General features: G+C 41.8%; 1 protein-coding gene across 5 annotated transcripts; it reads right to left on the reverse strand.

The window, feature by feature from the left end:
- Window positions 1-1946: 1946 nt before the first annotated feature.
- LOC123093614 (GDSL esterase/lipase LTL1) lies at window positions 1947-13830 on the reverse strand. 5 transcript variants are annotated; one of them, XR_006445433.1, is made up of 11 exons: window positions 7835-7872; window positions 7491-7733; window positions 6771-6881; window positions 5747-5876; window positions 5290-5381; window positions 5089-5205; window positions 4827-4893; window positions 4049-4235; window positions 3877-3962; window positions 2733-2914; window positions 1947-2384 (listed from the first exon to the last, which is right to left on the reverse strand). XR_006445433.1 is itself a non-coding variant. In XM_044515609.1 (8 exons), the coding sequence occupies exons 5-8, from the start codon at window positions 7913-7915 to the stop codon at window positions 5821-5823; spliced, it is 471 nt and encodes a 156-aa protein (XP_044371544.1). In that variant the 5' UTR covers window positions 7916-7962; window positions 8561-8746; window positions 8830-9022; window positions 9173-9477; window positions 12448-13800; the 3' UTR covers window positions 5802-5820. The 5 variants fall into 5 exon arrangements, 1 of the variants encoding a protein (XP_044371544.1); XR_006445434.1 differs by lacking the exon at window positions 2733-2914 and having other exon boundaries at window positions 6777-6881; XR_006445432.1 differs by lacking the exon at window positions 2733-2914.
- Window positions 13831-14097: the final 267 nt, after the last annotated feature.

The following is a 14097-nucleotide window of genomic DNA, read 5'->3' on the forward strand; positions in this document are numbered from 1 at the left end:
CTCGATGTTAAGAGGGGCGCGCAGTGGTTTATAAGCCCCACTGCCGCACCCCTCTCGAGCTCCTCTCCACCGCAGGCTTTCGGGCCTACTTGCTATTGCTTTGTCTGATGGGCCTTCTGGGCCTACTGCGAGCCTGAATCCTGGCCCATAGTAGGGTTTCATGTCGTATTTAGGCCGTGGGGGCTCAGTAGGAGGCATTTTTTTGTTTTTTTGTTTTCTTTATTTATTGTTGCTTTTTTATTTTTTTTTCCAGTTTTTTTGTTTTGTTTTCTGCATTATTTATTTTCTTTTGTTTTTTGCTTTATTTTTTAATTGTTTTTGCTTTTAGTTTTAGGAAAATTATAAACTTTCTATTAGTGCCATTAGTTTTCAAATTTGAAAACACTTTTTTTGTTTTTTTGTTTTCTTCCTTGCTTTATTTATTTTATTTTGTTTCTACTTACAACAAAATACTTATTGTTGCTATTTTTAATTATTACGAGGTTCGAACCATAAGACATTAAAGCATTTCAAATGAACTCTGAAAAAGTTGAAAGTTGGCATGGTATCATAAATTGACCCACATAGCATGTGCATGTACAAAACGGACAATGGTATCATACTCGTCAGTTACAAAGTTGGCATGGTATCATCATAATAGTTGCGGGAGAAAGTCTTCACTTTTTCTTCGCTTGTGTCATTTGCTTATTGCGCCGTAACCATGGATAATCTTCATCGTTTATCAGGATGTTGGGGTCAGCCTTGACTTCGAAGGGAGGAATTTCATGAAACTTTTCATAATCTTCAGACATGTCTGTCTTGTCCTCCACTCCCACGATGTCCCTTTTTTCCGAAAGAACTATGTGGCGCTTTGGCTCATCATATGATGTATTCGCTTCCTTATCTTTTCTCTTTCTCGGTCTGGTAGACATGTCCTTCACATAGATAACCTGTGCCACATCATTGGCTAGGACGAACGGTTCGTCAGTGTACCCAAGATTTTTCAGATCCACTGTTGTCATTCCGTACTGTGGGTCTACCTGTACCCCGCCTCCTGACAGATTGACCCATTTGCACTTAAACAAAGGGACCTTAAAATCTACTCCGTATTATGATGCTCGTATTTTTCAATAATTTCGATGATGCACATTCAGTTATATATGAGTGCATGTGCATGTACTTAAAAAAGTATTTAATTTATATCTAAGAGCGTCAAATACACACCCAAAATATCCACGGACGGCCCTCAAATGTCCTGCCGAACAATGACACTCCTTATATGTTATATTTAAACTCTCAAATCCATGCATATCAATTGTACACTTGAATATCACACTTAATAACATTTGTTCATAGTGAAAATATATAGTTCAAACACAAAATTTATTTGAAGTGCACAATTCAAACATTAGACTCACTGATTTTGTTGTGTATCCACATATACTCCAAAAGATCATTGAGTAGTTGAAAGTGCACCAATTGACCTCAAAGATTTCGATGGATTTAAAAAATCCGGAATATGATTTGCACTTGTTTCGGGATGTGGACTTGTTCTCTAAAATTCTCAAAATTATGGGTTCAGGCTGCCCCTACAACGTTGTCCCGACAATCATATTATGCAAAATGACACCACATGTCATCAGTTGTCACAATGTCTCTGATTATCACATTATTTTAGCTCCGTGAACAACACCCAAACGAGCTTACAACACTTTGTAACCCCTCTCTACATCCTTCATAGCTGCTTCTTGCATTGTTGCAAAAGTCAATTACATCACCGGTGCTAAAACTTGGCTAGAAAAATCAATTTAGTGATAAAATTTATGGTATACAATGAACGGATGTCAGAACATGGCTCTGATATGCATATATGATGCAAATTGCGTCAAACAATGCCGACAAGGCAGGCTATCGTGGCGCGGGACCCACTGTCAATGGCCCGGCCGGTTATTTTGCAATAAAAAATCTGGAGTTATTATTTTTCATCGAAAAGCCCCCAGCACAAGAGGGTCCTGTCTGTCAGTACAAAGTGGAAATGGAAGAACGAAAATGTGGCGCAGGGATCCGAACTCAAGACCTATGGGTCGCATGCACAACGTGCAAAGAGCTACTCTCTGATGTGCTATAGGGATAAGGCAACCTAATGTATTACTAGTACAATGCCCATGCGTTGCCACGGGCCTATTAATTTTTTTCTGATTGCATACATAAGCATAATGCACTTCCAATTTCACATGTATAGAAATTTTTTTACAGTAACAATCGAAAAATGTACTTGATGCAATGTATTTTCATTATTCCACATCACTTGCATCTCCTAAAATATCAGAAATATTGTCTTCAGCTTCCTTCGCACAGTACTTGAGCAATTATAGTAAAAAAATCTTCCTTGACTTGTAACCATCCTGCATGAGTACTTCATACAGTTAGCATGAAGATTTCACATGAAAATGTAAGAACGTGCAAACATGGAGTACTCAACTTGTAAATTGGATGAACCAATTTTTTACCATTCCATGAGAGCATATTAAAATCAAAAACAAAATAACTCAACACATTAATGGAATAAATAAATATTTATTATCTCGATTATAATGATGATAAATAATTGTATGTATCTTGAATATAAAAATAGAATAGACAAATATGAACAGCCTCCCACAAAAAGGAAAAGCCACTCCTCGCCTCTCACCACACAAGCACATCACACATCCCTTATCCCCACCGCATAAGGCACAACTTCAGCAACTCACATGGCGTAGTCTTTAGCTTCTCTCCCTGCCATTGCGCGCCCTACCGAGGAAAGCAGCAACGGGGCCATAGGTAACATGCATCGACAACGTAGTGGAACCGGAAACAATGCCATCAAACATGAGCGGCGACCTTGACCAAGCTCCATGTAGGTTAGTTCTACCCCTTTCTTGTCATGTTTTGTCTGTTCTCAAATGAATTATTCATATATTCAACAAACGTAAAGAAAAATAATAATCTCACGTGTATCTATCAAATAAAAATTGTGCAGCAAACTTGTAGTGAACTCCGCTGATAGTGAATTTAATTGCTTATATGATGAATGCAGAAAGAATTTGTAAGAGATAGTAACAACTGACATGAAGTAAATCTGGTAGTCCATTGTTGATTAGAAATGTATGCTAATATGGCTCAGAGATGCAATAGAACAATGGAAGGGTTGCACTTGAAGATCAAATAGGACATCTCTGAGCAGTCTATGGTCACAAATTGTTTAGGCCCTAGATCTCAAGCATCAACTCTAACAGGAAGGGAATAAAGTGAACCAACTTCACAAGAAACAAAAATATTGGATTTCTATTTATATGATATGGGAGTCATAGACAATTGACATGTGATGATATTTCATGCTTGTGATGTGATAGATAAATGCATCTCCTCGTCATCTTTCTATTCCCTCCCTATCTCACAATCGTTTCTTCTTCATGTGTTTCTCATGGGGCCAAGCATAATCATTGATATGAATAGTCATTAAAATATCAAATCACTACAACCAACAATCCATCATTTGCTCCAAAATTGACCACAAGAAATAAACCAATTGCCAGAGACTGAAGTACAACCAATGCTTCAGATTGCAAATAAAATAAAATAAAATGTGCTCCATTATTTTAGCTAAAATAACAGGAAAAGGTATTATTAGTTTTTTTTCGCATTGCCAGTGATGTATATGCTTGTAATAATCACAGTCTCTTCAAAAATTAACACATCACTTCTCATTTAGAAAGTTTTGAGTGTTACAGGCATATAAATATAAGACTTAACTCAACTGCCAATAATGTGAGCTTGACTGAACTAATGGATAGTGTGATGCATTCCCCAATCATTTGACTTTGAAATTTCAGAAATGGGAAGATTATAACTAACCAGTTGAAAGAAACTTCAGTCAAAGATGCCAATACAACTCCACCGAAAAATGGTACGAGAGAACCTGCTACCAGTAAATAAGGTGTCTGCAAGAACAAAAGAACATAAGTATCTTTTTCTGCGTATTTCATTTGTCAGTACGGACCACTTACCAAAGCTTGAAATAAAATACCTGTCCAAGGAAGAAGAGAGAGAGTAGACAAGGGCACCATGGTGTGCGTCAAGGAGACAACCACCTTTCCCAAACTCAGTTGCCTGTTTGTGTATCTCAAGCCTTCAGGGACAATGTTCTTTTTCCTTCCTCATTTAGTGCCAATAGCAGGTGGGTTGGCGTTTGATTGATGTGCCTCAGCTTTCTTCTGGAAAAGCACATTGGCTCAGCTTCAGCTTCACATGTAGTTAAGTGAAGAAGAAGAAGAAACGATAACACGCGGTATATATGTCCATACTTTAGTCAGTCAAAGTAATCTTTTTGAAAGTTATGTTCAGCTATTGAATTTATTAGTCGAACATATATTATAACACTAAAAGCCTCTTCTGCTGCTCCATCAATAATAATCCAGAAATAGCAAGCAAGTGAACAAAATATAGTGATGTGTGTGTAGATTGTCAGGATTCATCATTGCATATCATTTTTCTCTGGATACTACATATGCAAGCACATGATATTGATATGCCAACATTTATGAATAAGCGCCATATTTTCAGCTTGCTAAAACTCAAAAAATACATAAGCTCGGAAAATCCATGAAGGGAAGAAAACTCAGAAAATACAGAAGTTCTAAAACATGCAGACTTGTTCATACTAAATCAGTACCCACCTTTACCCATCAATACTACTTGTTTATTTTGACGAACTGTCAAACCTGTAAGGAATTTGTTTACTTCTATAAATTACAGAAATAACATTATGAAAGATGCATTTTGGTACAGAGTTATAGGTAACTAACATGAATTGGATCTTGTAGGCCCCTGTGGCCCTGCATATATCTGTCTCAAGTCTTAACAGCTCCAGCTCTTAGACAAACATAAAAACAATGTTAAATTCAAATGCCTTAAAAAACCACATGAATGAAATTTTGTATCGACCTGAACAACTATCAAGTCACACACCAAAAACGTCTATTACAGGATAGGAATTTTGTTGCTTCCCTCCAACCCCAATTGTAATCAAATTTTGACAAAGAATGAATTACCACAGTGATCAATCACCTGAAGGACTTGAAATCACAGTGATCAATCTACATTCTTCCTCAGGTCTTTACTTTGAAACCTGGTTTGCCATGTTGCTTACAGAAGAGAAATGCTAGAAGCAGAAACTTCAGGTCTCTAGCAAGTCCAAAGTCAAACAAATTCAGAAGTTACTTCTAGTTCATTTCACTAACTAAGCCAAAACTAATCAAGGCAACTCACATGTGGGGAAACTCTCAAGTTTTTGCAGTCCCAACTTAGAACTAAGAGAACTAAGTGAAAGTGGCACCTTTCTTCTACGCACCGCAACGGTCCTGTATGAAAGAAAAATAAGAGTGTCACTTGGCTGCACCATGTACCTATATTTTGTCCCCGCGACGCAAGTTGAGAGGTGAGAGGTGATTCATTTTTCAAGAGAATTAGTCAAACTCTAATATCTTCACCATGTACTGAACTTTGTCGAGATGAGATGATTCAGTTGCCTAGTTTACAAAAGTTAGATGATCTGATTTGATCAATTTTCCACTTAAACTAAATATCATTAAACTTCCGTTCAACTAAGCAGGGAGACATTCTGGCAGGCATGGTGAACTTTTCTTCGGAGGTAGTTTTATGTTTCTTGCTTTTCACCTCTGCATTTTGGGCACCACCCAAATATATTTAACAAGAAAATACTTACAGTATTTAACCTGACCATTCCTTGAGAATACACAACAGGAATCATCAATATTTTCAACAACGGTCTGGTTGCCTCTAATGAGAACCACGCATGTTGAGTTTCCTTCTTCTAGGAGCCCAAGATAAGGTGCCTGCAAAATAAGTCCCAAACTAAGGTACAGTACGGAAACAAAATATCCAAAATCGTATTAAAAAATATGCTATAAAGCAGCGAATGCCAACACTCTGTTCTACCCTTTTCGTAATCAAGAAAAGCACCAAGAGAGCACGAAGCCAAGTAATGCATAGCAGATGAGTAAGTGGTCCTAGAAATGACAATACCTTTAAATTTAAAATCAAAGATATCAAGAATGTGTTCTGTCTACAAGTACATATGCACTTTAATTGCTTACTTCTAGGCTTCAGCATGTAATCTATTTCCAGGAACCTCGTTCAGCTAGCAAGATTTCTCACACGATATTATTTTTTAGAACCATATAGACTTAGTAACAATCAAAGTCAAAGAATGGTTGCCTGTGGTGGACAATCACAGTAACAAGATTTCTAGACTCGGTAACAATATTGTCAAGCATCCGAGCATCTTTGTTTTGATAATCAGGATACATGTGGTGGATAAACAGGTGCAGGAGCTCATTATTTAGGTGAGTGCAGATTTCCAAGTATCAGCACAAGAAACTCTTCTGTTGTAATACACTCTAGCTATGCCTGAAACAAATAGGATTATTGGAATGGTTTGCTCAACAAATTGTTACCCGAGTATTCACCTTCGTCTATTTTGAACAAATGGGCCGGATAGATTAGTTAGTATTTCGTCAATGAAAATAAGATCACATGTGAAGAAAATCATGTTCAAACCTTCTTTCTCCGACACTGAGAAATTTGCTCTCTCACATATATAGATGAATGCATTATGAGAAAGTTTATCCCAACCACGAGAGATTGAGATTTACTCAATAGGATAGCTAAAACTTATAAGCAACCATTTTAGAAATGTAATAAAGACCTAAAGTGCAGTCTTAAGTTACCTTTACCATAGTTTCTACAGAGGTCAATCCAATACCTCCCTAAATTGTTTAGCTCAGCACTGCTGGCCTCTTCTCCTTCATCCATATCACCCTGCAATGTAGGAAACTCCACTGAAATATTAAGATGTATATGAAAATCAGAATTCAAGCAGTTAGAATTTAGTAATGAACAATTAGGGTACTGCATAATATATTGCAATAGCTCATTAATTAGGGTTAGGCCTCCGCAGTGAAGATGTCTCAGACAGTTACTGAAAGTGGCTATCAACCATGAATAAAATCGTTTCTCGCTTCATGGGCCAACTCTTACCAGAAACAGTGTGTGCTTCTGATTTCGGCGTGCAGAACACTACAGGCCGCGTGTCAGTTTATTGCTTGCTGAACATACCACCCAAAAATGACTCCACTACAAAAACGACTTCACCGGTGCTACCACCCATCTCTCTCACCATCATATCAGGCAGGCAGGCTACAGACTCATCTCTTTCCACTACTGTTCTAGCCGGCATGCAGCAAACATTTCATTTCCCTGTCTAATTTTGGGAATTTAGGCCTACCACTCTTGTGCACCATACTGACAAAATAGAAAAAAACTTCCTCGCAATTTTTCACCTTGAATGCTAATCATGTTTTACAAATGCAATTATGTTTTGGAGCAAAAATTATGCATGTTTGGGAATTGATTAGTGGTAAGTAAGAGAAGAGGTTAATTATTATTACCGCGAGGACTTTCTTGTACTCGGAGATATTGAAGGAGATGTAGCCGTGGATCTCGAACTGCTGGGACCTAGCGGAGAAGGGAACCAGGCAGTAGTTGTTGAAGAAGTCGTTGCCACCAAGTGTGATGAGCACCAGCGACTGGCTCATGCGCTCCCTTGCCGCGTCCTCGCCGACGTACGTCGCGAGCCTCTGCTGGTAGTCCTCGAAGTTCTGCAGATGCTGCGCAATCCTGATGATGTTCACCTGCACACGCACATATACATCATTATTGTCATCTCCATTGCATTATTGTAGATACATATACATGATTCGAGCATGTGTGCGTGCGTGCGCGTGGAGCTTACGAATTGCACGCCTGTGTCATTGAGGATGTCGAAGTCGGTGGACGCGAAGTTGGCGCCGACGAGCAGGTTCTCGCCACACATGTAGGGGCTCAGGTACGGCAGCGCGGGTTCTGCCCCGAGGTACTCACCTGATCAAACATGTGGAAATGTCAAGAACTACTCTCCCAACCGAAAGAGAAATGGTGCAGCGGGGAGGATAACGTAGTGCAGGGCCGGTCCTGCGATTTCAGGGGCCTTGGGCTAGATAACCCAAAGGGGCCCTAATGCCACATAACCATATGAGCATTCATATTACCATTTTCTTGCCAAAAGATATTCCGTACACTATAACCTATGTTGCAAACATGTGACCTATCGAAAAAACAGGATCATAAACAATAAAGGTAAAAGTTGCTCGCTCTTGTGATCTTGTCATCGACACTTATATTTCGAATATTAGGTAAACAAGGTACACTTCCATGCCCACTCAAATTGTTATCATCCTAAAATTTTCACTTGTTTTTTTTAACATTAAATAAAGCTAATTCTAGTTTTTTAACAATAACTAAAGCTAATTCCTCGTAATTCGAAGCAGTTGTATCTATTCTAAAAACTGTCAAATTAGGAGCAGTCTTGCTAATTACAGGAGCAAGGCATGGAAGTAGCAAACAACACATATGACAGATGAAATTATGAACACTACTAATTAAATAAAAAAAATGCAAAACAAGGCAGGGAACAAGGTACCTGATCTGTACTCATGTGGATGGCTAGAAAATTAGAAACTGCAAGATATTGTTGCTGCTTACAAGTCACCAACAAAAATCCATGTTCCTCTTTTTAAATCCCAATGAACACGATTAATCAATCGGAGAGCGAGACAGACAGATGTAGGAGGATGACCAGCACGAACGAACGAATGATTTGAGAAGCCTGTAAAAGGAGGAACGGGATATGCACTACATAGGAAGTACAGTAGATGAGAATCTGTAAAACGCATTACAGCCAAAACTCACAATTAGAGGAAGCGACCGGGAAGAGATGGAATAGAATCCAAGGAAACTGCACGCGGTGTGCTGCCGTACTGCATGTGCCAAGCTGAGAAATAATCGATCCATCATGAGGTCCTTGGCCAAGCGGCGGGGTCGTCGGCCAAGCGGCGATGGACGGAGTCCACGAGGCCCTCGCCTCGGCGCGCGTGGTAGGTTCCTGGAGGCGATCAAAATTAGTTACAGTTTGCACCATATGAAATCACAAGCTAGCTAGTACATGCTAAATAAAACATCTAAATTCAGATTGGAATATATGTATATATCTACAAGGTTCCAGAGTGAGGTTCCATACAAGAATTATGTTTACCTTCCCAGGATCTTTAATTGAGCCCTTCCCTATGATAAAAACACGACAACCCGTAGTGGCTTCAATCCTCTTCAACGAGTTTCCCCTTGGCCCAAGAAGACGGCCAATAAAATTGAATTGAACAAGTATGGCAAGCAGAGTAAATAATGATTCCATACTAATAGAACACTTGCAAGCATGAATGAACGTACATTAGGGTAAGTATCTGTTGGTATCTTCAACCGCAAAATCTTCTTGACAATGTATGGAGAGGGGCTTTGTGGTGCTCCTTGCCAACCCACGGGTCCTTGAGGAAAACCTACCCTCTGATCAACAACAGAACCGTAAGGTTGTGCACATGCACATCTTAGAACATAATAAAAACATAAAGATTGAGAGTGTGGACCCGTTGCGAATAGGTAGGACAAACTTAACTAAAGATTCAAATTTGATTATGTTGAAGTCAATCCAGTTTCTTAATGCTTCCCAAACAAATAAGGATTTAGTTCAATACAATAATCTTAGGCGCCAAGTGTCTTTCAAGTGTCATTAAGCAATAAAACATGCATAACATAGCAGCTAGCCCTCATTAGATCAAGAGTTCAAGAAACAATAATATGGCTTGCCTCTTTGTGGAAGAGCACGATATGAATTCTAAAACAGGAGCAATCAATGAAGAAATCAGCTTGATTTCCAGTTTACAGTCTTCCATAGTAAATCTATGTACCTATAAAACTTCAGTCTGAAAAAGACTCCGACGCAATATTCGACTTGTTATAGGGATATCTGCTTCTTTATTTACAACCACTGCGTTAAAGAGAATATCAAGAATATATCTTGCTTGTAAGTTCCGGGAGAGGATGGCGAAGAAGGCCGCAAAGCGAGCTGTTGGTGAAGCAAGGGGTCGGGCATATGAGGACCTCTACCAACGGTTAGGCACGAAGGAAGGTGAAAGGGACATCTATAAGATGGCTAAGATCCGGGAGAGGAAGACGAGGGATATTGGCCAAGTCAAATGCATCAAGGACGGAGCAGGCCAACTCTTGGTGAAGGACGAAGAGATTAAGCATAGATGGCGGGAGTACTTCGACAAGCTGTTCAATGGGGAGAATGAGAGTTCTACCATTGAACTGAATGACTCCTTTGATGAGACCAGCATGCGTTTTGTGCGGCGCATCCAGGAGTCTGAGGTGAAGGAGGCTTTAAAAAGGATGAAAGGAGGCAAGGCGATGGGCCCTGATTGTATCCCCATTGAGGTGTGGAAAGGTCTCGGGGACGTAGCGATAGTATGGCTAACCAAGCTTTTCAACCTCATTTTTCGGGCAAACAAGATGCCAGAAGAATGGAGACGGAGTATATTAGTACCAATCTTCAAGAACAAGGGGGATGTTCAGAGTTGTACTAATTACCATGGAATTAAGCTGATGAGCCATACAATGAAGCTATGGGAGAGAGTCATTGAGCACCGCTTAAGAAGAATGACAAGCGTGACCAAAAATCAGTTTGGTTTCATGCCTGGGAGGTCGACCATGGAAGCCATTTTCTTGGTACGACAACTTATGGAGAGATATAGGGAGCATAAGAAGGACTTGCATATGGTGTTCATTGACTTGGAGAAGGCCTATGATAAGATACCGCGGAATGTCATGTGGTGGGCCTTGGAGAAACACAAAGTCCCAGCAAAGTACATTACCCTCATCAAGGACATGTACAATAATGTTGTGACAAGTGTTCGAACAAGTGATGTCGACACCGATGACTTCCCGATTAAGATATGACTGCATCAGGGGTCAGCTTTGAGTCCTTATCTTTTTGCATTGGTGATGGATGAGGTCACAAGGGGTATACAAGGAGATATCCCATGGTGTATGCTCTTTGCGGATGATGTGGTGCTAGTTGACGATAGTCGGACGGGGGTAAATAGGAAGTTAGAGTTATGGAGACAAACCTTGGAATCGAAAGGGTTTAGGCTTAGTAGAACTAAAACCGAGTACATGATGTGCGGTTTCAGTACTACTAGCTGTGAGGAGGAGGAGGTTAGCCTTGATGGCCAGGTGGTACCTCGGAAGGACACCTTTCGGTATTTGGGGTCAATGTTGCAGGAGGATGGGGGTATTGATGAAGATGTGAACCATCGAATCAAAGCCGGATGGATGAAGTGGCGCCAAGCTTCTGGCATTCTCTGTGACAAGAGAGTGCCACAAAAGCTAAAAGGCAAGTTCTACAGGACGGCGGTTCGACCCGCAATGTTGTATGGCGCGGAGTGTTGGCCGACTAAAAGGCGACATGTTCAACAGTTAGGTGTGACGGAGATGCGTATGTTGAGATGGATGTGTGGCCACACGAGGAAGGATCGAGTCCGGAATGATGATATACGAGATAGAGTTGGGGTAGCACCAATTGAGGAGAAGCTTGTCCAACATCGTTTGAGATGGTTTGGGCATATTCAGCGCAGGCCTCCAGAAGCTCCAGTGCATAGCGGACGGCTAAAGCGTGCGGAGAATGTCAAGAGAGGGCGGGGTCGACCGATTTTGACATGGGAGGAGTCCGTTAAGAGACCTGAAGGATTGGAGTATCGACAAAGAGCTAGCTATGGACAGGGGTGCGTGGAAGCTTGCTATCCATGTGCCAGAGCCATGAGTTGGTTGCGAGATCTTATGGGTTTCACCTCTAGCCTACCCCAACTTGTTTGGGACTAAAGGCTTTGTTGTTGTTGTTGTTGTTGTATATCTTGCTTGTAAGTTCGCCACATCAATCAGCACAAAAATATTTACACCTAATTATCCACCTGGTGCGTTCTAAGAGAAAGACTTGCCAATTTTCAGCAAGCATTTATAGCAGAGGGAAAGGCGGATCAGAATAAAAGGAACCTGTATATGTTTTCAGTGCACTGCAACTTTCGTTAGAAACTGAGGTGAGCGCAAACCAGAAGATGATGAAACAGAAAATTCAGGTAGCAACTCTGAATCAACTCAGCTTTCGCCGCGGCGCTCTGCCTCCATGGCAAGTATGCAATTAAGAGGCTTAAGGGTGAGAGTACGACTACATTCCTAAGAATACCATGCGATCAAATGTGATGGTGAGGATGCAACTTATCGCGCCCATACTAACATTAAATGGAATGATAGACAAGTATGCAATTAAAGATGCAGAAAGTAGGATACAACCTTCACATCACCAAGAGAGGATCTTGTGTATCCTTCTTTTTCTTTTAAAGATTAATTACCAACTGATGCGATCAGATATGATGGATGACTGAATATGCCACCCTCATGTCAGAAAACTAACGCAATTACCTCTGGCTGCGCCCCGTGGTTCCACGGGCCAAAACCATTTCCACAGAAATTAGGCATTGGGGGCGACTGATGATGATGCATCTGGTTTGGACGCGCCATCGGCGGCAACCTCTCAAAGTCCCCATCAGGTTGGTGCTTAAGCAAGGAGGACACCCGCATTATCTCTACCAGCATGAGTACAACAACAAACATCAACTCGCAGGATTAGCACGAAAACATACTCCATGAAAAACTTGCTGCTATGGAAGAAACATATGAATCAAGCTACGTACTACTACATGCTTTCAAGACCTACGACACACACACACACATACAGAAAGGCCTGCGCCTTGAGGCCAAAACAGAGTCAAGCAGAGCAAGTTTGCATCAACAAGAGAGAAACAAAAGAGAAACCTAGATATATGCATTGCTCACAACTATCCCCCTGGTGGAACGCAAATCTGCACTCCCTCTGCCGACTGGCCTCTGACGCATGCCATCCTCACTACTTCGAGTCCGAGGAGATGATTGCATAAGGTTCAAGAATTGTATGAATTTTTTAACTCATTCTGAATCTACTGCTGCAAAACTTACACATTCTGAATCTCATTCCGAAGAGAACATTGGGCAGGTAAATGTCCATCACCAGCATGAATTCTACAGACAATCAAGGCTGGGGTGGGGAATGACGACACTGGTCGCGGTGCCGACAGGTAAAATGCGATATTACAGATGAACGGAGAGAAGAGAAGACACCGCCTCACCTTGAGAAAATCCATGAGCGAACGGACCTGCCATGCGGCAGCATTCCTGACCTTGGCAACCTTGTCGGCCTATATTACAGATGAACGGAGAGAAGAGAAGACACCGCCTCACCTTGAGAAAATCCGTGAGCGAACGGACCTGCCATGCGGAAGCATTCCTGAGCTTGGCAACCTTGTCGGCCTCCAGCCCGCCCTCGCCCCCGAGCATATGAATGATGAGCCTGAAGGCGACCTCCTTCCGCTCGAGCGCCTCGACCTCCTACCCCTGGAACCTCTGCACCGCCTCCCTGATCCCTCCATTCTCCTCTCCAACCGCGTCCCCCCTTCCCCTTGGCCTTGGGCGGGCCCTCGTCGGAGCCAGGGAACTCGAGGAAGTGCTGCTGGGCGACGGGCGCGGTGTGGACGGGGAGGAGCTGCGGCGGTTTGTCGGCCGCGTCGGAGAGGAAGGCCCGGGCGAGCGACGCGGAGGTGGGGTCAGCGACATCGGGCACGAAGAACGGATGGATCGGCGGCGGCAAAGGGATGGATCTGGTGCGAAGGGATGGAGGGCGGCGGCGAACGATCTGCTGTGCGGGTCGTGAGTGCTAGTGGTTCTCGCTGGAGGACAGGAGGCCTCGCTTGTACGTGCGTGTGAATCGATGCCGTTTTTTTCAGCTGGTTTTTTGTGGTAGGTTTGTGCGTGTACAACGTGGAGGCATGGCTAGGAGGTTTGGTTCGACGGAGGTGGGAGGAGAGACGAAAAAAACCCAGCAAAAATAAACCGTGAAGACTATTCACCAACTGCTCCATTAGGAGTAGAGACTAGTGGATGGGGCGCCACCGTGTGGCGCCGCTTGAGGGGAAGCTGTGCACATGTTTTTATTTAAAAAGAAAATAGAGTCCTCGCCTCCGTCTAGAAAACCATTTA

This window comes from Triticum aestivum, chromosome 4B (genome assembly GCF_018294505.1).
Source record: "Triticum aestivum cultivar Chinese Spring chromosome 4B, IWGSC CS RefSeq v2.1, whole genome shotgun sequence".
NCBI classification, from domain to species: Eukaryota; Viridiplantae; Streptophyta; class Magnoliopsida; order Poales; family Poaceae; genus Triticum; species Triticum aestivum.